Raw genomic sequence first — 25572 nt, 5'->3', positions numbered from 1 at the left:
CTAATGTCCCAGGAAATCCTACTTTGCCAAGATGCAAGCTCTCCTCGCAAAATTCTTGTGGCATTCCGGTTCGTCTGAAAGAAATGGGTGGAGCTAACATTCCCATACGAGAGGGGAGGGTTCTCAGAACCTCATCTGGAACTCTATTGGATGGCGTCCCAAGCGCAATTCACCTCATTCTGGTATATTACTGAGCAACTTCCTCCACATGTCATGTTAGAATCACTAGCGGCAGGATGCACAGACCTCAAGACACTAGTGCTTTATAGTCAGTATAAAGATGACTCCCTACTGGACCCGGTCTTCTCTACACAGAGCATGGCACTCAATTTTCACCCTTATGGGGGCGGTCCACCCATACTACCGGTGGCTTCCACTGTGGAACTTCCCTGGGCTACAACCCCTGCGGTATAGGGCAATCCAAGTAAGATGGGAGGAGCTGGGTTATAGAGCACTGGCAGACCTATTTCTGAATGGGAAATTCATCACGCATGAGACATGGAGGCCCGGACATAGTGTTATGGGAGGAGAAAGATTCCAATACTATAGAATCCGCTCAGCGGTGTCTAGATGGCCAGACTACCCCCGTGAACCCTCCAAGACAACTATAACTGGCGTACATAGCAAACTCCGGTGACTGCAGACAAACCCGGTCTACTCTATACAAAATGATACTGGAAAAAATGCCCCCCCCCCCCCACCTTACAAGCATGTGCTCACTGGTCAGAAGAAATGGGTATGGATCTCACGGACGCCCAATGGTTGCTTATGTGCACTCACACCAGGAGGGTCTCTTAATTTTAGGTTTAAATTCATGCAATTTAAAATCTATACAGGCTATATTATACCCGCTCCAGGCTTTCCAAAATATCCCCACCTACAGAGCAGTACTGCCCCAAATGACACTCTGCATCAGCATATCACCTACACATGTTCTGGAAGTGTCCTAATTGAAGAATTCCAGAATAAAACTCTTGACATTATGTCAGATGTGGTGGGCGCCCCGATGGAGAAGAACCCACTGAGCATTATTCGGGCTGTGGGCTAATATTCAGAGCAAAAGTCAGAGCGGTTGTGAACATGGGTTGCATGACAGCCAAAAGAACAATACTTCTAAGCTGGAAAAATAGCAATAGGGCAAGGGAAAGCCAGGTTTCAAGGCAGGGCGATTTGGGAACAAAAACTGGGCAATGCTCACTTATAAGAGTGAAAAGCAAGAAGAGTGTAGCACTGCTTCCTGGATATAGTAAGAAAGAGGAATGAACATGGATTTACGTTGTTCCTTTGAACATTTCATTAGAGTAGAGCTTGTGTGTCGGGCTTGAGCCTCCGTCAGAGTCTCTGCCTATTAAAGATGTGTCCCTGTGGTTCTACCGTGTGTATCTAGATGTCTCCCCACTTCAACACCACCATTTCCCATCCTCACTCTTACAGTTTGTCCAATGTGTCACAATCACTAATGTTCTCACACTGGTGACTCGTTCATTCTGCAGGTTTCATTGAACGATGAAGGCTCTAGTATTCTTTGTGAAGCCATTAGACAATCTGAAGGTACATTCTGCCAGGAGCTCAATTTACTGCGATACTTGTGAATGAACGATTTGTTGCTACACCCACTGTGTGTGGACATCCCTCGATCATGGCTCGCCACCAGGATACTGACCTTCAGTTAGAGGTATTTTTTAACATTACTCGCTTGTTTCACTCATATCATTTAAGAGGCACTGGTTAGTCTTTAAGGTTACCAGTGGAGAGTGATGGTCCCCATGTTAACATTCTATTGTATAGCAATACTACCTCCCTTATGAACAGTAGTGCAGGGGATCCTTATCCCCCTATTTTACTCTATGGGGATTTTTCCCATACCCAGTATAGCTTAGACAAGTTGGTGGCAGCAAGACCTTATTTCTTCACACTTTTTTGGTGCACTCCTGTGTAGCCTTGCTCTTTGTTACCACGTAATAGCCCTTTGACCACTAGAGTGGCCAAAATGGGTAACCTCATTCTTTAAGACCTGTCTTTTTGCCTTATTGTCTTGATTGGTCGTCTTCCATCCAGGTAGATAGGAAAGGACCATGTATGGTCATGCTCTTCACAAGCTTTGGCCAGAGCCCGGGAAGTAGACCTTGCACATCGGAAACTAGGCATGGAGTCCAAGACACCCAAATCAATATCCAAATCAGAGGGAGGTCATGACTGTGGCTGAGCTGGTTTTGCTACTCTGAACAGCTGTTCAATCTGGGAATGCTCAAAGTCCTTGAGTAGATGTGCTAGGTGTCACCTCAAGCCTCAGTTCCTGTTCATCAGGAGGGGATCTGAAGCCATTTTGCAGTCCGTCCACTGTAGCTAACTATTCGAAGGAACATGTTGATTTGATTTATTGGATATTTTTAAGGCGCCTATACAACAAATGGTTGTATAGGTAAGTGCTGATAAATAACTTCCAGACAGAAAATCTCTGCTGTCTTCAATTAGAGGAAGCCATCCATTTCCCTCCATTGAGCCACTGGGAACAACTGGTACATTTGTCCTGCATGTTGCTGAAGATTTGCTCCAGGCTCTAAACTGTGGGTTGGTTGCAGGCCTACATCATACAGAGTGTCTACCCTTCTGCTATGGGACATCTGCGCAGGCTCTTGTGATGTGCAACTTGCCAGGGGCACACACTGAAGTTCTAATGTTTCTGCTCTCCACTAGGAAGAGGGACTTTGCTTGGAGCTGAAATACTTTGTTCACGCTCAACACCACTAGGCAACCCTTGCTGGGTCACAACACATATTTTAGTCTTCTGCAAGCCTTCAGTCTATCTTTGTCATAGGTACCAAAGCAGTGGTGAATTTTCATCGAAGGCTTTTGGTCCGTCCTGGAAGAATCCTGAACTGGAAGTCGAGACCTGGGGTGCCATCTAGTGGGTCCCAGCAGCCAAACCAAGCACCTCTGCACCTGGGACCCCGGGACCTTTAACACTGGAATCAATGCTAACAGCAGTTGCCCCCAATGCCATAGTCTTACCAAAGGGTGTTGGTAATCGTGGTCGGGGTTCAAGCAGTCTACTGCATACACTTGGTTGCTCCCTGCTCCTCACTGAAAGCTAGAAGATGAAAATGCCTACCCTGCAGCCACCCTTGCCTTATCTTTGGCGGTGGAACCTGGGTATAAGAACTCTGTGGTGGGTACCCTGGAAATCCAGGATTGTAAACTGACATTTTCTTTCACAGGAAACCTGTAATTTCTAGATTACAAATTGTCGCTATACAACCACACTGGTCTATTGGATTGAGCACCTTGGATTTTTTAACCCCCCATCCTTCCAAGACCCCAAAACTTATGTTGAACATTTGTTCTTAGAAAATAAACTTAAGTGGTGCGATCCTTTCCAAAGTGTTGGTGTGACATATATTTCTAAGGCTAATGAAAACTCTAACACATATTTCCCCCACCCATTTTACCTGTGTAACATTGTATTGCTTAATAACTGTATTGTTAATCTAAAGTGTCCTCTGTCTCCCAACTGGATACAGATGTTGTGATGTGCATAAGGGTTTACTTGTACAATTCTTAGCTTAAAGCATCTGTGGTGGCAATAAAGAAGTATATGTTGTAGATTTACCTGTTTAGACAATCTATTGATGGGCAAACTCGTGTGTATGATAACCATGCTTTATACCAAGCCCCTGATCTCCTAGTCTACACCTTGCTGATCTGTCAACTACAAAAGACTTCAGTTGCACGGTGTTAAACCTTGCAGGTCCACTAAGGTTGGCAACCCAAACTGAACAGCTTTGTTCTGCAAACAGAAAAGGTTCTTGTCCTGGTTCCAAATAGACTGGGATTGCAGATTGTGTTTGCAAGAGTCCGTTTTTGATGACTCTCAAGGCAGCTTTTTTATACAGCCCTCTGTTGAGGGATCGACACCCACTGGCCTTAATTGAAGGATAACATACATGGCAAGAAAGGGAAGCAAAACCTCTCTTAAGGTAAGTAACGTGTCCAGAGCGATCAGGAATAAATCAGGTTCGTAGCAGGTTGACTCAAAAGGTACAATTTGTCAACACACATCTCTAGAAAATATATACACTTTATCAGGTCGCACATAGTAAACCATCAGGTCAAATTAAAGTATAGTACACATTATTAAAGATACCCAGTATATTATATAAAAGCACTTATGGCCTTAAAGAACTCTCCTTACACACTGCCTACCTGTGGATCCACTCCCATAGGTAGGCACCCAATATAAATTAACTGGAAGGTGAGGGAGGGGGGTTAAACAAGGGAACCACACAACCCAACAAGCAGGAAAAGCCCTCCATGGGTCTGCACAATTAAGTGCAGTGTCCTAAAGACAAAACTCGCCCCTGTCAGGTGCCGAACACCGGGTCTAAGGCCTTCCACATATAACTCCTATACTCTAGGGCAGGGTATTAAAAATAATCCAAAAGCACACAAGGCACACAGAGAGAGTAGGAAACACTTCAAAACCATAGTCAAGGGCTTTCAAGAATTAACAATACTTTAGCAACAGTTGCCTTAGCAATACACTTTAGGGATACATTTTCATGCAGTCATCAAAAACCAGTTACTGTATTATAATACGTTCACCATTAGAGAAATGCAGAGCAAGACTTTACAAAATGCATTTCAAATCGGAGGCAAGTACTACAAATCTAGTTTTTTGGCCCAGAGCTCACTGAACCCCTTGCTCTCCAAATGCAGGTTGCTGGAAGTGGGGTCTGGCCAATCCATCATGCAGGTAGGGAATGCAAGGACATCTCCTGTAGTCGGAGATGCAAAGCTGCTAGAGCAAGGACCTCGGCGGCTAACACCCTTGCATCATAGCAAAAGGAAGGCACTTGTACTTAAGTGTCGACTCCCCTCATGAACCTTAGGAATTTCCGATATACCATCATGATGGTAATATGAAAACAAGCATCCTGCAGGTCATGTGACGCCAACCGAAGATGCCCGTAATCCAAGTGGAAGGTATCCAACAGGAGGAAACGTTTTAGAAATGACAGGTCGAGAACCAGGAATACAATCCCAGTCCCATCTATTGTATGGAGCTTCATCAGTGGCATCGAGAGATTTTGGGATCTCTAGGAGTTCTGTGGTTACCCTTTAAGAACAAAGGTGACACCAGTGGAAATGGTGGAAACCTCAAAGAGTAACCTCTTCTAATAATGTCGAGAACCACTGGCCTTTTGTGAGGTTTCCTCATTGCTGGATACATGGACTTCTCCTCCCACCGACCAGCAAGGAAACTGATTTCAGAAGGACGGGAGGTTTGGGAGACATGGCCTGAATAAAGTCGGGCACATGTTTTCACCTGATTTTAGTTTGCAATGGAACCATTTGGTGGAAGCAGTGAAGGTTGTTCTGGCAGTTCCCTCAGCTTGTAGGCCTTCAAGGCCTGTGAAAAGCGGGGTTCTTGCACTGAAGCTCTGGTGAGGACTACACCAAGCACATTGACCAGTCCGGGGAATAGATGTGGTGTCAGAAGGTCTAGAAGAGACCGTCCCTGAATGGCTTGCAGAAAATCCACTATCTGCGGAAGAAATGTTCTGCATGGTACCAACAGATTGATCCAACACCCACATTTGAGCCGGTAGACACACCCCCTTACCTACGTCCAAAGTTTGGTATTAGAGGGCCAATTTCGCCATCCGTTCTGTCACTGTCTTCTTTCTGTAAAATTGCATTTGCTGAAGTGGCACTGCAGATTTTGGCACAATTGCTGCACAGAACACAGGACTGCACCAGCTGCAGCTCCCACAGACATGTGATGCAATCACGACATGGTGCTATTTGGCAGCCGAGCAGGCGAGTATACACTGAATACACACCTTGAAACCTGTGACAGGCAGCTGGAGAACCCTTACTATAATAGGGATCATTTTGAAAACATCCCTTTTTTAATTGTGTTTTTAGTTTATATTCAATCGAAAACAAACTTTTGCACATTTAACAAAATAAAATAAAACAATTAACACCTTTGCAAAAAACTAAGTAGGATAAATTAAAACTTCACATATACAACCATATAATATAATATAATTAAAAACACAAAACAGCGACTACCTAAATGGTTGCCAATTTTCATATATGCTAAGCTGCGGCATTGACGACTATAGATTCCGCCCCTATCAATGCGGACGAGAATTGATCTCTACTTATATTCTCTATAGATCTCACAAGTCCCCCATAACCTTTGACATACAGTGGCTTCGATGCAGTACACGCTGTCAATATATGTCTGCTGTTCTCCACTTCTCTACAACAATGCCTGCAAATCTCATCTTGCTCTATTTTTTTCCCCCCACTTATTCATAAATTCCTTTGTCCCTAGTATGTCAAACCTGAGTTGCATCGTAAAACTGCCGAGATCTGGGTTAGACCATTTTCTTAAATAGCTTCTAGGTTTATCATTTATGAAGCTTTAGCAAGAGTATTCTTTGTACCTCTTAATACTATACAATCTGTCTACCACCCTAACCATGTCCATCTCTGCCATTTTCTTTACGAGTGTTTCACAGTCAGGGCGCTCACGTATAGTATCCACAGTAAGACCTATTTTGGACAAATGATCTTCCGTGAAAGAATACAGGTCTTTGACAAAGTTATTTGGGCGATGTTTGTCCAGATCCTTGCCCAATAGCTGAAGAAGATGATTCGAACTAAAGGCCATCTTGTCCAATTTGAGGTATAGAAGAACTCTTAATTGACCAACATGAGAATAGTGATTGTAAGCCATACTCCAAACGCAAGGCCTCTACTGGGACCCCTCTGAGCATATTCATGATTGAACTGAGAGGTTTGGCCTCCAATTTGGCAAACCAAGCAACTTCCCCAATCGACAGTCTCCAGGGCATAAATGATGGCTGGACATATGCTGTTTTTTTAAATATTTGAATACATCCTTCTATATTCCCACCACCCCTGTGTTCCACATAGGTCTTTATTGCTGCCCATCTCCTCCATTTTTTTGGTACTGATATGGTCCTCATATTGTGAAGCAGTTGGTATGGACCATATGGGAAAACCCAGATATAGAACTTCCTTGACAGTTTCCAGTGCTGTTTTGTCCAGGTACCACTGTGAATTTCTAAGCTTAGAATGAGAATCTTTCAAACACATGGTTCTTGTTTTAGTTTTATTACCATGAAATGGTCTTTATCATATTGGTTTAGGGTGTTTAGTGTACGCTGGAGGCCAATCTGTGTTTGTTCGAAAACTATGATGTCATCTGCATTTGACATGCTAATAATTTTGACACCATTTATGGTTGGAGGAAAGTTTCTCGTTGCCTTGAAGGCTTGTTCCAGGTCAGCCGTGTAAAGATTGTAAAGAATGGACCCAGCGCACAGTCCGGTTTGAGCCCCCGATAGGTGGAAATGTCATTTGAGAGCGTCCCCTCTTGGTTATAGCGTACTGAAACCGTTGAATTTGTACCCAATCTATACATTTTCCACCAAACTCTGCTTCTGGAAACCAAATCGAACGCATTCGAGAAATCTGCATAAGCAATAGAGCTTGTTCTTTCCTTTGGGCCCTAATGCTCTTAGGTATTGTAGTGTCACTATGTTGGTTGTGGTGTTGTATTTTTTCCTAAATCCTGTTTGGAATATGCCAAGTATGTTCTTTGATTCCATCCAGGTATTTAGTTGTTCCAGTAAGATATTGGCGAATAATTTCTGGCTCGAGTCCATCATCGCCAACAGGCGATAATTCGTAGGTATAAGTCTATCCCCCTTCTTTAGGCTGGGGACCAGGATCGACTTACTCCAGCTCTCCGGTATTTGGCCGCTCTTGAGGATTTTCTTAAAGCATAGTACCAATATTCTTGCTTGGTTGAGTCGGCCTTAAATACCAGATTGGGGATACCATCCCGGCCCCGGAGCATGGGAAGCTTTAGATCATCTTATTAGCCTACCGTGATCTCATCCTCCAATTTAGCTCTTGATTGCCGATCCACCTTGCACCTGGCCATTGGCACCCCCAATTCTAGCCCCGGCATTACACATTCAGTTGAACAATACAGATCTTGTATGTGTTTAGTCCATGTTTCTTGAGAGATTGAATTTAGGTCAATCTGAGGAGATGAATTTCTAAAACAGTTAAAGTTATGCCAGAATTTGACCTTATTATCCAATCTCAGCCATAGGAACAGATTCCACCAATTCACTGTCCTAATCGATGCTTTCTGTGTTTTGTGCCAATTTCTATATTTTGTGGCCAGGTTTGTCACCATCTTATTTTTAGAGTCGGGAGATATCTCCCCATTTCTTTTTACCACAGCCTTATCCCTGTGTACTGTCTCTTTCTTCCCAATAAATTGCATCAAAAGGCTTGTGAGGACAATCGTGAGAGTTATCTCTCCTTAATCAGATCTTTTAGGTTCCATGAAGCTCTTGTTAATAATGTAGTCAAATTCCCTACCTCTTTGGTTAGTGTGTCATTCACCAATTTAATGTCACTTTGGGCCCAGCGTAACCTGTTACCAGCTGAATTTGTTATTACTTTGGCACATTTATGAGGTGTCACCATTGCAGCCTTTAGAGTAGTTGTCCATCAATGCGCGCCATGGTCACAAGCCTGGTTGTGGGATACCACTATTGGACTGCACAGCAGGTGCGTTTCCCTGTCTGCTATAACGTAATCAATTAGTGATGTGACAATCCCATTTGTCCACCTATAAAACAATTCAGTGTCATTACTTGACTGCATCCCAAGGGGTTCCAGATCGAAAAATTTCAACAAAGTCTGCCAGGAGTGATTCTGCCCCAGCAAACTTGAAAACATTTAAATAGAACGTTTTTGAAACATCCCCAACAAAATCGGATTTTTTATTTTTTTTAAAGAAGGAAAAAACAGCATGTGAGACAAGGCATCACACACTAAAAACAATCAAATCAGAACTATTTTATTGAAGAAGAGCACATCAAACACCGGCAAAGCTCATCAGGGTTTTGTGCGTGCATGAGGTGGGCAATTCCAGACACTACCATAATGGTACTATCTGGCCATAAGATGGCAATAGCTGAAAAATACATGGGGATGTGATGTCAATACCTGGCAAATGCCTATAAACCAGCCAAAACTGTTTGCTTTGCCAATGCTGGATTTTAACAGTACTTCAGTGCAAGGAACAGATGCAAGGACACAATGCTCAATGAAGTGGCTGAAGGTACACTTGGTGAAGACATTTTTACTACAGCAGGAGCTCATTTGTTGCAGCAATTAAGTCATTAACGCTCAGCAAACTGCTTGGAATTAAAACTGGCAGGCCATATAAATCACAAAGTTTGATATTAATGCAGGGTGTGTTTTGGGTGGGGAGGAGCAGGTAGTGGGTGGAAATGACCAAAGGGATTACCACGCCCAGGGGTAGTCAACAACAAGCTGTGTGTCCCTCGCCACATCCCATCGCCCTCTTAGCTGTACTCCAATGCAATAGTTTCGGCTCATAGATGGCTCCACTTAGTAGCCACAACTAAAAAGGTAAGAAACATAGAAAAACCACAGCAAAGACAGAGGACAAGCGAGCAGTTCTCCGACAAGTGCAGGGTAGAATAGAAACTTGTGGTTGGGTGACGGTTATATGGAGAACCGTAGGTACCTGGGCACATAATAGATTGTTAATGTATCAGGGATATGCATTTCAAATGCTATTTATGCTTTATGCAGAACATGTAGAGTAGTTCTGGCCAATCTGCTGCAGGATCAGGTCTTCTTAACAAGTTGGGAAGGAAGAAGAGCCAATGGACAAAAGAGCACCCACGTGTGTTATACTGCTCCATGGATGTTTGTTCTATGTAAAACGCTCATTTTGGATGAGCTAACCTATAGAATATCTTTGGCTAAATAGGGTAAACGAATAGCTGCATTTTGGGTTTGCATACTTCAAACCATCTCAGAGGTCTGGTGGAAGGGCAACAAGACACCAGCGAGTTCAAGCTCCAGACCACACTGGCGCTTGTTCCAGTAAGACTTTGTCCCCATTCGCTGGTGCTGGGAGATGGCAGGCGAATAGAAAGATGATGGGTGTAGAGGCAGGCATGTTAGCTGAGCTATAAGGAAGCCTTTAACCAGGCATGCACTTCATTCTTCCCTTTGTGAAACTCCAATTTTGCTGAGCAAGGGATATTATGATGCATTCTTGCAGTCAGGAAACCCCCTTTGTCTGGACAAAAGTGGGCAAGGACAGTCATTGCAAGAGTCGCCATAGTGAATAACTTGTGTGTATAAACAGATATAGCCCCTTTTGCGGTTCTTGATCCAACCAGAGAAGGACAGGATAAACATTTAGCTCAGTGGATGCTGAAAGTGGGAAAGACCTTAGAGCAGAAGCATATAAGATTGAGTGATTTAGTTGTAAATCCATCCAAGGTTAAGAGGAAACTGCAGGAATTGGATTGGATAAACACGGTGGAACAATGCGACCAAGATAAATTAAGCTATATGACAGTTGCAGAAAAGAAAGTCCTAAATTCACTCCCAAGGTATCTACAGAAATTCCAGTCGCAGCACTACTGCGACATGATCCTACGGTGCAGGTTGAATACTCTTGCCAAAGTAGAAGTTCATTGGGCTCGGAAAATGCTGGGCATTAAAAATCACGAATGTAGCTTTTTTAAGGGTGTGGATACCTTGGAGATGCTTTTCCATTGGGTAACTGCTTGTGATTCTCTAAGTGTGGCCGACTATGGAGTGGGCGAAACTACTGCTGGGCCTGGGTGCTCGTAGGAGAACCAACCAGCCTAGTGATTGCGGTATTGAAGATGAAGAATGAATTGAGTGAAACAGAATAATGTTGTGTTTTTTTAATAATGTATAGGAAGATGGGATCTATTTACTGTGCTTAGGATTGTGTAATAATGTTAAAGATTTATGCTGCTGTGGCCACTGTGTGGTCGTTTTCTTTAGTTTTTTAAACCAATAAAACAATTTAATAAAAAAAAAAAAGAAAATAGTGAATAACTTGCAATAAAGCAGATGAGAAACAAAAGGTTGAGAAGAGAAAAATGCAAGTCAGTTACTGAAGCATAGAACAAGAAACTGCGTGAACCTCAATTTGTGCAAAGGTAGATAGAGAGAATGGTATGGTAGAGAGAAGAAACCAGAGCTCGGAGGCTTTGGTGTGACCCTCTATGAGCATGGGAAATAACACCCCTTTCTGCTTGACTTGTCGAAAAGGAGGCCTCTTTTAGACATCCAGTAAAGCCTGAGGTCTCCCTTCACCAATTCCATATAGAGTCAGACTCCTCTTGCATGAGTGGTGGTCTGAGCACGAATCTTGTGCGAGAGGCATTCCTCTTTTGTGGGCCTGGAGTCCTCTATAGGAGCACACCTCACAAAGAGAAAACTCTCACCCCCCCATCCTAGCATGTCACAGTTCCAGCGCTCAGAAGTATAGATCACACAGCTATTTCCAGTCTTACCAGTATCTGTTGCCGTTGACAAAGACGAACTGGAAGCCTATCAGTCCATAGAGGTATGAGTGGTTGTTCCATGTGGTCTTGTCCAGGAAGAAAACATACCAGTAGGGCACCACAAAGAGTAGGCAACTGAGGCGGTAAAAGCATCCAAGCATAATACCCAAGGCTCCTGTAAGGGGTGAGAGGAAAGGAGTGAGAAAGTAATAGAAGCAATCGTGGGGGAGGAGGGATGGACGATTATAATCACCAGGGTGTCTGAAATGGGAGATAACAGGGACATAGTTACAGGGTGGGGGCAGAAACAGATGCATATATCAAGGGCATCTGCTGGAGGAGAACCAAAATTAGGCAGAGAATGGCATGATGAGCTACAAGGCACCCAAAAGTGGTGTTTAGGAAGACTGAGGCAGGGGGTTGGTGGCGGGGGAGTGGTAACAATGACATAGTCCAAAGTGGGAGGTAAACAGGGGGCAGGATTGAAGGTGATGGGTAAAGCGAAGTCAATCGTCAGAAGGCCTTTAGGAGGAGACAAGGACATTAGAACAGTGATGTAGATAGGTTGAGAAGAAACACAACGTACACCCCAGCAATACAGGACCACGGGGTGGGTGGGGGATAGATGGGAGAGGCCACATAAAGGAGGGAGAGAGAGAGACATACATCTTTAGGATGCCTGGACAGGGGGAGCAGAAGATAATTGGGACATGAGAAGAGAGGAGCATATGATGAAGCACTTGCGGAGAGGAGGATTTAATATATTGCAGAATGAATAAGAGGCACATTTTCATGGATAATAGAGGAATAGGAACAATATTGAGGGAGGGAAGGAAGGGGAGACATGCACAAGGACGTAAAGGTGAGGAGGCCTGGGGGAGAGCAAAAAGAATCCAAGGAGGGCTGGGGTATGGAGACAGAGACGAGAATGGGATGGACAGTCCGGGAACTAGGTGGTAGAAAAGAGGGAGAAATTAGCGATAGAGGAGCAGGGATGGAGACAAGAATCCTGGGAGGTGCTCTAGAGGGACCTGTGTGAGGTCTGGGATGGATCAGGTGCCAAGTGGTATGGTTTGGGAGTGGGTGGGGTCATGGCATGGGTTTGTGGGCTGAGTAGTTCTAGGTTGAGGCAAAACTAGTTGGTAACCTATGCAGTCAGATTGCCCCTACAATTAATATTGGATACCCCAGTGCCAAGGGATTATTGGGGTGGTATTTGGCCTATTGTGTAGGGCATCTTTTTCTGGTTTTCACTAGCTTCTATTCCCACCCGGAGTAACACTTGGGTTAAACTGGGGCATTTTTGCGGGGTATCCTTCACAGATTCATTAACTAATAGGTCTGCCCATAGCATGTATGAGATTGGTCCATGAGACTACTTGGGGCACGCTAATTTTGGTCAGCCCTAATCCTTCACAAATGAAACTGGCATTGCACGCTTGCAATTCCACTGACTGATTACAGATTGCACTATCAGGTTGCCATGTAATTTACGTATTCAGTATTAACTGATCGCAGGGTAAGCATCAGTAACTTATGGGGCTTAATAATGTATGTCGCAATGTTCTAAAGGAATTGGCAATTGCCTTTTATACTATTTTACTTTATGTTATTCTTCATATTTCTTCATCCCCTTGTACCTGTTCACCCTGACTGACACTGATTGACATCATGGGATGTAACCACCATTTCTGTACATTGTATCTATGCTAAATGTGTTACATGTGTTTAATGCATGGTTATGCATAACATATGCATTTTATGTTTTTCTTTGCAACTTGCTCTTTTTTGTGGTAACAGCAGCCTTGAGCACGACCCATCGTGTCGGCTGTTGATTTGTTGGATCCTACCAATAAATCACAATCTTTACATCTGACATGTTCGGACTTGACCTTCAATAAGGGTTATTTGCACTATTATTAATTAATTAACTAAAATCAGGGTCACTGCGTGGATCGTCAGCACATACAAGTTCTTTTTTTGCCCTAAAACAACACTGCCTAAGGTAGTAAACATGGTTTCATTGCTCTTTGGAGGTTTAGGGAGGCAGTGGAGGAGGGAGTGGTAGATCAGTGCATGGAAGTACAATCAGGTATATGAAGTGGTGAAGTTGTGTAGCGGTGGCAGGGATAGAGTATGCTCCAACTCGAAACGGGTGGGGGAGTTGAGGGGGGAAAGAAGGAGTAAAATCAACTAATGCAGACCTGAAAGCATGAGCACGTAGACCAAGTACATCCAGTCCAGAGGCAGGGGATGCAGGGCATTAAAGAGCGGGAAACGGCAAACCTCCAGCCCATCCAGGTACTTATAATCCAGGTATCCAAGGCCCCTCTCCTGAGGAATGTCCAACACCATCAGCAGACCTAGGGAGAAAGAAACAGAGGCAAACCTGTGAGTGGCACAAAAATAAAGAGGGAATAATAAATGACCCGGTTAGACTCCAAGAGCAAAGTCCAAAAACAAAATCCTTGGTTATTTGTGAATATGATGAAGATTGTGCATAGACAGCTAGGCAAATATGGGGCACACTGCATCGGTAGTACAAGTGGGTATCACCTTTGCTTCTTACGCGTTATATATTAGAACATCTTAATGTGCAATCATTGCAACAAATCTGGTGCAGGCTCTGGTTAGATGGTCCCGAGCTAAGGAAGTCAGCCCATTCAGAGGTTTCACAGTGAAGGGAGAATTAGGAGCCAGCCAACAGCAAGGAGAGAAAACTAGATCACCTCACATGCATCAGGGGCAGTCAAGTCCTCAGAATGAAAAATTAAAGAATGCGTTTTCCTGGTGAAAACAATGTTCTTAAAGAGCTGCCTTATCTTTTGCGGCACTCCAACCTTTAAACAAAAGTGCATATGTAGTATTGCTACCTCTGAGAAGCAGGCAATTGCAATGCAGGGTACACCCATCACCCAATGTGCCAGTATACAAATGTGCAAATCTCTGCAAGAAAAGTTGCAAAATTCAGCAGCACCTACCAAACAGCCAATCAGGGGTGAGGGCCTGCTCCACAAACCTTTGTGTTCCATCATTCGGCTAGCTCTAGTTTCTATGTTTAGCAACTCAAGAATATCTTTGTACCTGGACAGTTAGCATGTTTAAGCCCCATGTTTCTTTGGCATCTGGGTGCCAAACACATTTTGTTAGGACTATAAAGAAGCGGTATTCTACGAATGCTCAAAGGGTTCCCAATACAAATCTGCTAAGGATTGAGAAGGGGATACACAAAGGCTGCATCCTGGATAGCTTTCTCAAATGTGTACTTCAAGGGAGTACATGTTTTAGGTTTCTTGTATAGAACTTAAAACTGCATTCAGGCTGCATCAAAGTGCTTTTTAAAATAGAGGACCAAGGAAACGAGAGGAGACAGGTACGGAAGAGGAAAAATGGAAGGGCGGGGGAAGAAGATAGAAAAAAGGGGAAGGAGGGTAGGAAAGGAGAAGGGCGATTGCAGGGTGGGAGGCAGGAGGTGAGTGGGTGAGAGCTGGAAGCACACCAGGAAGGTGACGGAAATAAAGCACAGGCACCCAATGAGTTAGAGCTTGGATGACAGGATGGAAGTCCCAGGAATGCAGTGCACACTTTCCTCATGGTGTCTGTGATGCTGGAAATGCATTGGCGAGACAGGGCCTCAATTACCTTGTCCTGTACTCACCTTATTATGTGTGTTCTGTGTTTTCTGTACAGGAGTCCATTTGGGACTCCTGGCAGTGCAGCTCATCCTCTTTTTGGTTGTGGTGAACAGAAAACCTTGGGATACCCTTATGGCACCCATGGGTAGGGGGCACAGCCCTGTACCCCAAGTGTATATTTTTGGGCACCAGTGTGTCCCACAGAGCAGGGTATGGGCTGGTGGCAGCTCCATGCTGAATTTGACAGGTGCTCCGAGTATCCTCCATTTTGGGATACCCAGGCCCCGCCATAGGAATCAGTGAATTCCTGATAGAAGGCAAGATGGTCCCTGCGGCCTCTTGCTTTCTATTACCTGTTAACTTGTTTTCCAAAAGTCCTAGGAAGTCCTGACTCTGTCCCTTCCCCTGACTGGCTGTTGGGTGGAAGAACCATATATGGTATTATGGGGAAGTCCAGGCCAGACTGGCTGGAGTGTTCCCAGTGACTGTATGTTGTGGGTAAACCCTTGAGGTGGGACCTGGGTGAATGGAGTGCGTGACCAATATGCATTCCATGTTATGAGTGTCTGGTTTCTGTGTGTGGGACACAATGAATGAGACAGCCCGGCCTGAAACTGACATAAATGCAGTGTGGTGTGCTGAAAGGCTGGGTGCTTGACCCAATCCACATTCCTTGTTATGGGTGTCTGGGTGGAAGTGAACGGCCTGAATGCACAGTGAGCCTGATTGGCTGCTTGCATGAATGCCCTTCTGAATGATTGGCTGCATGAGCTTGGCTCAGCAGTGTGAATGAGAGACAGAACAGTGTATCTGGGAGTCCTCTCACTTACCGGAATTGTTCAGAAGCTGAAGTCGAAACTTGATGCTTATCATTGAAGCCCCGCTGAAAGAAGAAGAATTGCTGCTGCTTTCCTTTGCCAATCTGAAAGCTGCTGAGTCTGTCAAGGACTGATCCAAGAGAGGACGTGGCTAGGACAACTCTTCCCAAGCTACGAGGAAACATCGTGCAGATGATGATCTTCAAGGCGCCCTGGAAGTCAGTCCTCGAAAGGCTGCCGACCAGAGACAGGATCCGTCGAGAACTTGAAGTAAAGCACTCGGACGTCGAGGCCATAGAAGTCGACCAGGGTTCGGAGGATTGCTGTGACCGCTGGAAGCCCATTGAGTCGTGTTGCCCATAAGTGGGGACAGCTTGATGCTGTGCTGCTCGACGACAGGAGCCGCAATGCTCCACCTTTGCCTAAGACATTTGAAACAAAGGACTCCCTTGCATCACCGTCGCCCGCTTTGTCCTGCTGGAGAAAGTCGAGGTAATCGACGGCCAAGGAGAATCCACTGGTGGGTTTCCCACCACCTGAAGTCCACAAAGCTACTGACAAAGCAAAGAGCCGAAAGCTAGCTGTGGTCTAGTCCTGATGGTCAACACCAACACGACACCCGACACCCTTGCTGGGCCTACGTTCTTTTCCTCAACTTCTTTGCGGCTACAAACACTTTTCATCGAAGTGCACCTCACGCCTTGTCTTCGCAGGACGTCCATGATCAATCGCCGACGAGAAACGCAAAGACCAAAGCTGCTGTCCCAACAGTGTTCACCTTCCTTCGTAGGAATCTCGATGACCCATGGCTCCTGCTTTAAAGGGAGTCCACTCAAGAGGGATCCGTTGACGAAGCATCGAAAGAACTCTGCTAAACTGGGGTACATTGGGGTAGTAGAACATTTTACCAGGAAACAAGACTGCTTAAACATTAATGGACTGGGCTTGCTAATACACTTTATAACAGGTTGCCCAGGTGGGGGATAGGGGTCCTCACACAGAACTGTGTTTTAGTAGCATGAGAACTATTCTGCCATTGTTTAACCTAACTTCCTTCCTATGTCGGATGTTGATTCACTTTACCATTTGATTTGTATGTAATTGGAAACTGTCAGCAGTTGGTGCATGTGAAAGGAGTCAAGAGTTACCTGTGGTACCACATAGACATTGGCAAATCTAATATGGTAAATATGTACAAAGTACAAAGTGTGTTATTGATTGTGTATCTATATTGAACCTTATTTATATAAAGAACTGTGTTATCACCTAACAGTGTGTGGACATTCCTTTGTGGGGGCTGGGGGACTACACTGTACTTCAGAACCAGCCTGCATCACCTCCTGAGAGCTTAAGCCTTGAATGCTCGTCCATAGCTACCGCATATAGAATCTTGGCTGGGGTGCTCTGTGCTTCTACTCTGCCATATAGAGGAAAGCAGTACTGAAAGCCCCCTCCAGTCCTTTACAGAGTCTGCAGACCGGTCCTACTTGTTCACTAGCGGTTCTTCCTAGGATGGATACCCCCAGACCAATAGTTCCACTGTATAAAACTGAGAAAATTATTCAATTTGGCTGTGGCTTAAAGGCATGGTCTAGTAAAAATTTGTATTGTCCCTACGGGTCGGCCATGTTTTTTTAAGCCTAAGTGGCTCGATTTTAGAAAAACTTTCCTATGGACCTTACCCGAGTTTTCGTCCATTAAACGCACGCGAAAACAAGCACCAGGGAGCCGCCATTTTCTGATAATCCTATCTTTTCCCCGATCGCCCTGGCTGACCTGCTTTTGCGGCACTAAATCAATTCCCCCGCCCCTGAGCCTGACATTATCAAAACATTCATATTCCCCGCCTCTCCCCGTGACGTTACTGTGCTGAGCAGGCAAACGCGCCAAGTCGTCTTCTGCGCGACTCCACACAGAACCCGGAAACCAACACAGATCAACTCACAACACAGCGCGCCACAATTCGGAATATGAAACTGTACTTTAAAATGAAACAGCAACACGGTACATTTGGTAAAGTACATTTATTTGACATTAAATGTTTAGAGAATATTCAGCAATTGCCATATGAACTCCGGAAGCCATTTTTTTTTTATCTGTATCCGCAATAACTGTTCCATTTCATCTTGAGTCACGTGCTGTTCCTTTATGGTACACAGGGTGTTCATTTTCGTAAAAAGAATCACTTTGGAAGCACGGTGAACCGCAAGGCTGTTCCATCAACTAGGCACTAGTCCAGCCTAAAGGTTGTTATGTTGCTTCTAGCCACTAGTACAGCGTAAGGGCATGTGGGCCCTTGGCGATCATCCCTTAATATGGTGATCGTGCTCCAGTTGTTGACACGAAGCTGCAGGTGTCTGCTGAAGAATCCATCCGCCGGTGTCTCAAACAGATGGCAGTGGCAGAATGGGATCAAACACCCGTTATGAAATCAAAAAAATGATAATTAGTCTCGCTAGCCGAACTTCATTAATATTACTCATTTTATTTATTACGGCCGATCAGCAACTATTTGCTTGCAAGGATAGTTCAATGGAGTATGTTTGTCTCTAAAATCAATGCGAAAAGTAACAAGATAAATCGAGTCCAACACACAATGATAAACGACAGTTAGTCTACATGCGTGAGGAATGATATGATATATATGGCATTTGTAACGCGCCTATACTCAAGTGTTTCTAGGCGTGACGAGGCAGGTGGGGAACAAGGGCAGACAGTCAACGATCCTACTAGGCCAGGTGTCTTTCTGATCGCGCATGGGGAAGGGCTGTACATGGTTAGTTGAATACAAATTAAATAATAGGGCCAGCTGGTGGCAAGTGCAAGGTAAATGACGGGAGAAGGGGCTGAAGGATACAGAGACAGTCCCATAGTGCAGGTAGGCAGTGCAGGGAAAAGTGGCTGGGCCAAGGACCGAGATCGGTGAGACCAGTGGACCTGCATGCCCATGTGCCCACTACAAACAGTTTTACTTGCTTTTCCTAGCTCTTCATTCATTCATTTATTCATGCATCCATTCATTAAATCTTCATTCCGGTATAAAAGCGTGTAAAGATTTAGTTACATTATATTTGAAATTTCCATTGTGTCTCTTCGTAATGCAGTCTGTAAAACGGACCGTGCTCTTGACAACGATTTTTCGTATACTGACCTAAAATGAAACTCTGTCTAGTTTCTGAATTTTCTGCCTTATCGTCTCTTACGTTATTGCGTACTCCCTTCAAATGTAGTTCTTTCGGCATGGTCCCTGTCTCAAGGTCAAAAAACAATAGACCCTTATACTTCCAGTGCGACTTGTGGGCCTCATCTGGGCGCTGTCCTTCGCATTCTTTATTTGCAACATCACGTTGTATAGGCATCTGTGAGAACTTGAATTTTAGAATCGGTCTATGTAGTGCGCCTCAATGTGCAAATGCGAACTGGCTTCTCTCCCAAATGCCACGGCCCGCTTGGCTGGCGCGTTCTAAGTGCCCCAATTTTGTCCCCGTTGTCTGCGAGCTTTGCAGCCCAAATTGAGACATTTAATTTTTGGCGGAAGGTCAGGGAAAGTATAAAGTACCACAGGAGTTGAGTTAAAAGTGAGATTTATTGTTTGTTTGTTTTATTATTTGCAATACGCAAGCCTCCCCTCCGTTAACAGTGCGCAGCATTTACATTTACATGAGATGAGACATGAGAAAAATATATACATACACATATGTGAGGTGAATAGAGAGAATTCAAAGATGACACCCAGCTTTTTCGCAACCCATGATGGTGAAGGTAGGGGTTAGGTTTACAGGTACACTGTACAATAACATTTATTTAAAAAAAGACAATCGTATTGCAATTATTTAAACCGGGATTTGTACTTCACAATCAGCTGTGCTTTGGGTGGGCATGGCACAGTCGCAATGTTCGGTGGCAATGGATCACTGCTCTGGACAGAAACGTCCAAAATTCCATATCTGTGCTTCTCTAACACAGCAACAATAAGGCCTTTCACAAAGTCGAACTGCATTTCATCATAGACTGGTTTGATCACCCATTGCTTACTTCGTTTTGAAAACACCTTAGTGTAGCGAGGCATCCTTACTTTACCCCCCTAGTCCTAGATTGTTCACGTCCGACATTGCTGTTATGGGCCAAGACCGCTAGTAGAGTGCGATGTTTCATGCCCCGAAAGCTAAAATGCAAGCGCTTTGGCCTGTACTTTAGGCACATATTGTGGAAAACCTCCAAATCTCCTGTGTGACAGAATTCTGTCAGTCCTCTCAAATCTCTTGATAGAGTTTTGTCGAAAACAATCTTCTCAATGGCTTTGTATGTCAGTGAAGATGGAATCAACCACTTCTTCTTCCGTGCCTCCTCTGGGGACAAAGGGCCATGTTCACATTGGTGGAAATGTTCATTTGCTGTCCAGCGGTGAACGTTGGTACAGTGGTGCATCAGTGACCGCCATTTTTCAAGTAGTATTTCCACTGACCCCTCAAGTTTTTGAGCTCCACCAAAGATGGTTGGTGATAGAATGTGACCACTGCAAAATACTTTCAAAACCTTTTTTTTTCCTGCAGCCGAGATTTTCTTATTGATTGATTTAGCAAGATGCCATACGTCAAATTGATGTTTAATATGTGGGAACTGCTCTCTCATTGTCTTGGCAATTGAAACGTGTCTATCCGTGGCTATGCGGTCGATGTGCATTCCCCTCGATTGTAGATATTCCACTGATTTTATAAAACCTAGTTTCTCCATGGCCACTGAGGATGTACATTGTGTTACCTGCACGACCACCAAACTCACAAATTTCTTACTATACATGTCCTGAAAGTGGTAGGTGCAGTACTTGGCAGAAAATCCAGGGCTGTCGCACTGTGCATCGCCGGCTAGCCTGAATCGTTTGCCTTCGAATGTACTTGCTAGAGACAATTGTTCAATTTTCCAAGCATCACTAATGGCCGGAAACAGATAATCATGTTGGTATATGTAGTACAGCGCTTTAGAAATGAAATGGAGTCCCACAAACTGAAAGAAAGCCTCTAACTTTCTAAAACTGGAGCCACTAAAAAGTGATGCAGCTGCACACAGTAGATTGCATGCTGGCATTTTCCCCAGCATCGGTTGTGCAGACCATGGGAACCTATGATTTAATCTACAGGCGGCGTTTATTTTGACGTTACTGCCTTTTATTTGACGAGTCACATTAATCAATGGCTTCCCACATACTGTCCCTCTAATGGAATGCACACATTTCAGCATACTTATAATTTCCATCAAACAACTGTCGAATACAATGTTTTTGCTCGCTTTCATTAGACTGTCATCCTGCGTCAACGTTGTTTCGGCCTTTGACGTTGTGGAGATTTCAACACATTGGAAAGTAATATCGCTGATATCAAGTTCTGATGCGTCTATGGATGCTGCGGCTGGTTCATTCTCTGTCATTTCGACATCTATTACTTCAACATTGATGGGAGAACACAATAATGTCGGCAGGTTTTTTGGTGGCAAATTTTTGGCGGGTGTAGATTGTGTAAATTGATCTGCAACCACTTCAGAGCTATCTTCAATACATTCAATAACATCTTCTTGTGGTGGTGCGGTCGTACTGTAGCTATGGTCCAATGCAACTTTGCTGTAGTCTACAAACACAGTTAATTCATGTTCTGGCCATTGGACATGAGCATCTTGAGCCTGAACACGCATCGTCTCAATTAATAGTTCCTCCATAGTGTACACGGTCTGGCAAGCCACATCTCTCATTCGCTTCACTGTCTGTGTGTGTATAGTTCTGACACCCACGGGTAACTGGAGGAGAGATTGGAAAAGGGATGTTCAGTTTAAACACAAGATGGAGTGTAGTAGAATTGACTGGAAAAAAACATAAAATAGTCCCCAGCACAAACATTTTTTTAAAGTTATGAACTGTTTGTAACTAACCTTTTTTTGTTTTTTTTTCTTTGCAACTTTTTTGACTCGACCTTCAACATCTGCACGCTGTAGCTCCGATTCGTTTCCGCATGTCCTCCCTTCCTCTTGTGCTGCAACGACTATATTTTCTGTATCTGCATAGACAGCACGGAATGAGGCTCCATCGTCTCCCTGAAACATAGTACTTTCATTACTATGTATCAAAATATTGTTAGCATAAAACACACGTGAGGACGAACACACAGGTACATCTCAATAGCCAAACACGATTTAAACATTGAGTGCAACAATCAAACGACAAGTATTCGACCAGTGATGATCTATTTCGATGGAGCTGTCAGAATCCATACCTCTGGCTCTGCATGGACTGCCATGAATGGTTGTATTGGAGAGGAGGCATCCGCATCTCCCTGAAACACAGTACTTGCATTAGTATGCTTTTCAATATTGGAAAGACAACACACACTTGGGGTCGACGGCACAGGTGCATATAAAGAGATAACCACAAATGATGCATTGTCCAAAAGAATCAAGGAAAATCCAAATATGAGCACATTTCATCGACTTTTTTCAACGATTCCTTTACATCTGCATCATCTAAATGAGATGTTGTGATTGTGGTGGAAGCTCCGTCGTCTCCCTGAAACACAGTACTTGGATTAGTATGGTTTTCAATATTGGAAACATAACACACACTTGGGGTCGAACGCACAGGTACATATAAAGAGATAACCGCAAATGATGCATTGTCCAAAAGAATCAAGGAAAATCTAAATATGATCACATTTCATCGACTTTTTTCAACAAATTATTTACATCTGCATCATCTAAATTGGATGTTGTGATTGTAGTGGAAGCTTAGTCGTCTCCCTGAAACACAGAACTTGCGTTAATAGGGAAGAAAGTATAGCAAATGGAATCGCGTTATATGATCACGCATGATGGAGCTGTCATTATCCATACCTCGTGCTGCTGAAGAAGATCTATGGATGTTGCAAATGTAGTGCGCACTTCCGAAAGCTGTTGCGCCGATTCGTATACTTGAATGTCAGGCTCTGCATCAAGTGCAGGGGTTGACGCTCCATCAACTGCCTGAAACATAGTACTTGCATTAGTGAGGATTACAATTGTGAAAACATAACACACACCTGGGGTCGACAGCACAGGTACATATCAACGGCTAACCACGAATTAAACATTGTGTAGAACAATCAAACGACAAGAATTCCAGCTCTGATGATGACGCTCGATGGAGCTGTCAGTATCCATACCTCCTGCTGTCAGCATCTCCCTGAAAGACAGTACTTGCATTAGTATGGATAACACCAATTAGAACTGAAATCAAACACCAGTGGACTATAACTAAGGTGCATATCAATTGGAAAGCAGTAACCAAACATTCGGTAAAGTAATTACACGATAGAATAAAACTATTACTTGACATGCATAAAACAAGTATGTAGCGGATTAGCCTAGTAAGATTACCTGATACGCGCTAGAAGTGGTTGATAACTGCGACCACGTCAAGGATGTAGAATGTTCTTGCTTCAGATTGAAGGGATAGTCAAGAAGTTGTAAAGGTCAATTAATGATTGATAATGAAATGCCAATATTAAAAATAGCCATGTAAGCCGACAGAATACTTGAAAAATGCTCAATACAGCACAGTTCCCTGTCCCCATATATATACATACATTGCGTTTGTGGGTTATGAAATCGAAAAAGAATATATTGATAAATGTCATTATTCAAAAAACTATACACTCATATCAATATTGAAATTATTACAAGGGATAGAACACCTACAATATCAATTAATCCATTCGGCTACCTACACACTACCGCAAGGCCTAAAGCTAAATCCGGACACTTGACTCACCGGTGGCGGAATGTGGACGAATAGAGTGGGAATAGCGTTTTCGCGCAATTTCCGTGTCGTTCGCCGTTTATTCTTCTTTGTTACCCAAGAAGTTGTGTACATGTCCAAGGAAAAGTTCCGGCTGCAGATGCGGTATCGATCACCCCTCTTGTCCTGTAAGACTTGTTGGACTCTACTTTCCAGCTCATCCAGTGGATATCCGCAATGTCTGACCCATTCTCTTATTCGATCAACAGTTTTCGGGAATACATGCATTGTAGTGCCTTCAGATTTAGCATGGGTCTTCGAAGGGCAACCGCTAATCGAACAGGCAGGCATTGTTGATAAATCTGAAAAGTAAATATCGACATTATTATACAATCTTCAAGAATAAAGATTTGATACAAAAGTAAATGAATCATACAATGATCAATGCAAGGTTTGTTTTGGTCGCAGGAACTATACCAGTTCATTATGTGCGGCTAAGTATTTGCATAAGTTGCAGAAATGTATAAATGTTGTGACTAAAACTGAACATGTGACTCATCCCTTGGATGTTCTGTATTGCACGAGAAGGAAACATGCTTACATTATAGACTGGACCCCCGAAGGGTGTAATTCGATGACAATAGACACAGATGAAAATAAATAGATCTATTGATAGCATAGCAATGGAAACTCAAGTCAATAGCAATGAGACCAATGAACCTAGCACTATTGTGTACTCAACTCGTAAATAGATAGAAATTTAAAAATCTGCGAAATATGACTAGGATACATGGCCTTACCTTGACCAACAAACAGTTGGATTCAGCAAGCAGAGCAGTATGTTGCAGGAGAATAGGTGGGTGGCCACGGGTAGCACACTGATGGGTTTGCTCTAAGCGGTCACAGAAGTTCACGGATAGCACGACGGCGAGCAGATTAGCGTAGATCTCAGTGGTTGCCAGGTAACACATCCAGGAGTTGACTTGCAAAGCACAAAGATGTTCTCATGAGACATATCAAGTGGTTTATAAAGTATTAGAAACAGCGGTGTGTTTGTGAATGAATGACGTATGTATGTCGTGGTCTTAGGGGGGCGGCCTGCTTCAAGGGGAGGCCTGGCTGGAGACACGGGGTCTGAGGAGGCCATGTGACCGATGACCCCTTGGCGTGGGACACCTTTTGAAGTGTACATGTAGTTTGGCACCTTGGCCTTTTGCGCCCCTGACAGCCCCCCATGCCAGCGTGCATCCACCGGCGCGAACCGCCTTTATATCAATATACAGTATATCGCCTTTATATCAATGATAGTATATCGTTGCTTATCAATAACAAATGCCACATACCGGAGATTCTTGTGAGCACAGACCCACACTTCAACCAGTGTATTATAGTGGTCAAGACCCTAAGGCCTGTATATTCCAATGGTAATTGTTAGTATAGATATATGTGTGACTTAAGGATAGATAGTGACCACCCTGCTTCACAGCGACCAGACCTTCACCCATTCGGAGCACAGATGTCTGACGTCCATCCTTGAATGGAGACACACTTGATTCATTTAAAAAATTGAGACAACCGTTGTTAAAATATATGTGGTGTTTTATTTTGTATCTTATTTTCATGACACAAAAATACAAGACTTTAAAGATTATACAGGTCAGGTTGCAGCACAGCGAGAGAAAATCCCCTGTACTGACCGCTGTCACTCGGGAACGTTTCTCTAATGGCACGAACGGCACAGGCGGGTATCACTCTTCGAACGCGGTGTCCAAGCCTCCCGTGAAGCCACCATGTAAAGGAACGATTGGCCACCAGCCTGTACCACCTGTGAAAAGGAATGAAACAAACTTTTTAAATGACCAAGATAAGTTTAATAAATGTTTGTTGTCAATGACAATTCTTGTAACTAAATGGCATTTTACACGGGCAAATGC

General features: G+C 43.8%; 1 protein-coding gene across 3 annotated transcripts in view; it reads right to left on the bottom strand.

Moving 5' to 3' along the window:
• GGCX (gamma-glutamyl carboxylase) overlaps positions 1–25572 on the bottom strand; it is a 485190-nt gene that overhangs the window by 366365 nt on the left and 93253 nt on the right. For all 3 annotated transcript variants that reach the window (XM_069619048.1, XM_069619047.1, XM_069619049.1), the window contains 2 exons: positions 13634–13792; positions 11439–11604 (listed from right to left, as the gene is read on the bottom strand). In XM_069619048.1, coding sequence (XP_069475149.1) covers positions 11439–11604; positions 13634–13792 — 325 coding nt within the window. The remainder of the gene's footprint in view (positions 1–11438; positions 11605–13633; positions 13793–25572) is intronic.

This window comes from Ambystoma mexicanum, chromosome 10 (assembly GCF_040938575.1).
Source record: "Ambystoma mexicanum isolate Mex_15411 chromosome 10, UKY_AmexF1_1, whole genome shotgun sequence".
Lineage (NCBI taxonomy): Eukaryota > Metazoa > Chordata > Amphibia > Caudata > Ambystomatidae > Ambystoma > Ambystoma mexicanum.
Note: the sequence above shows the minus strand (reverse complement) of the source record. Positions and strands in the feature narration are given on the sequence as shown.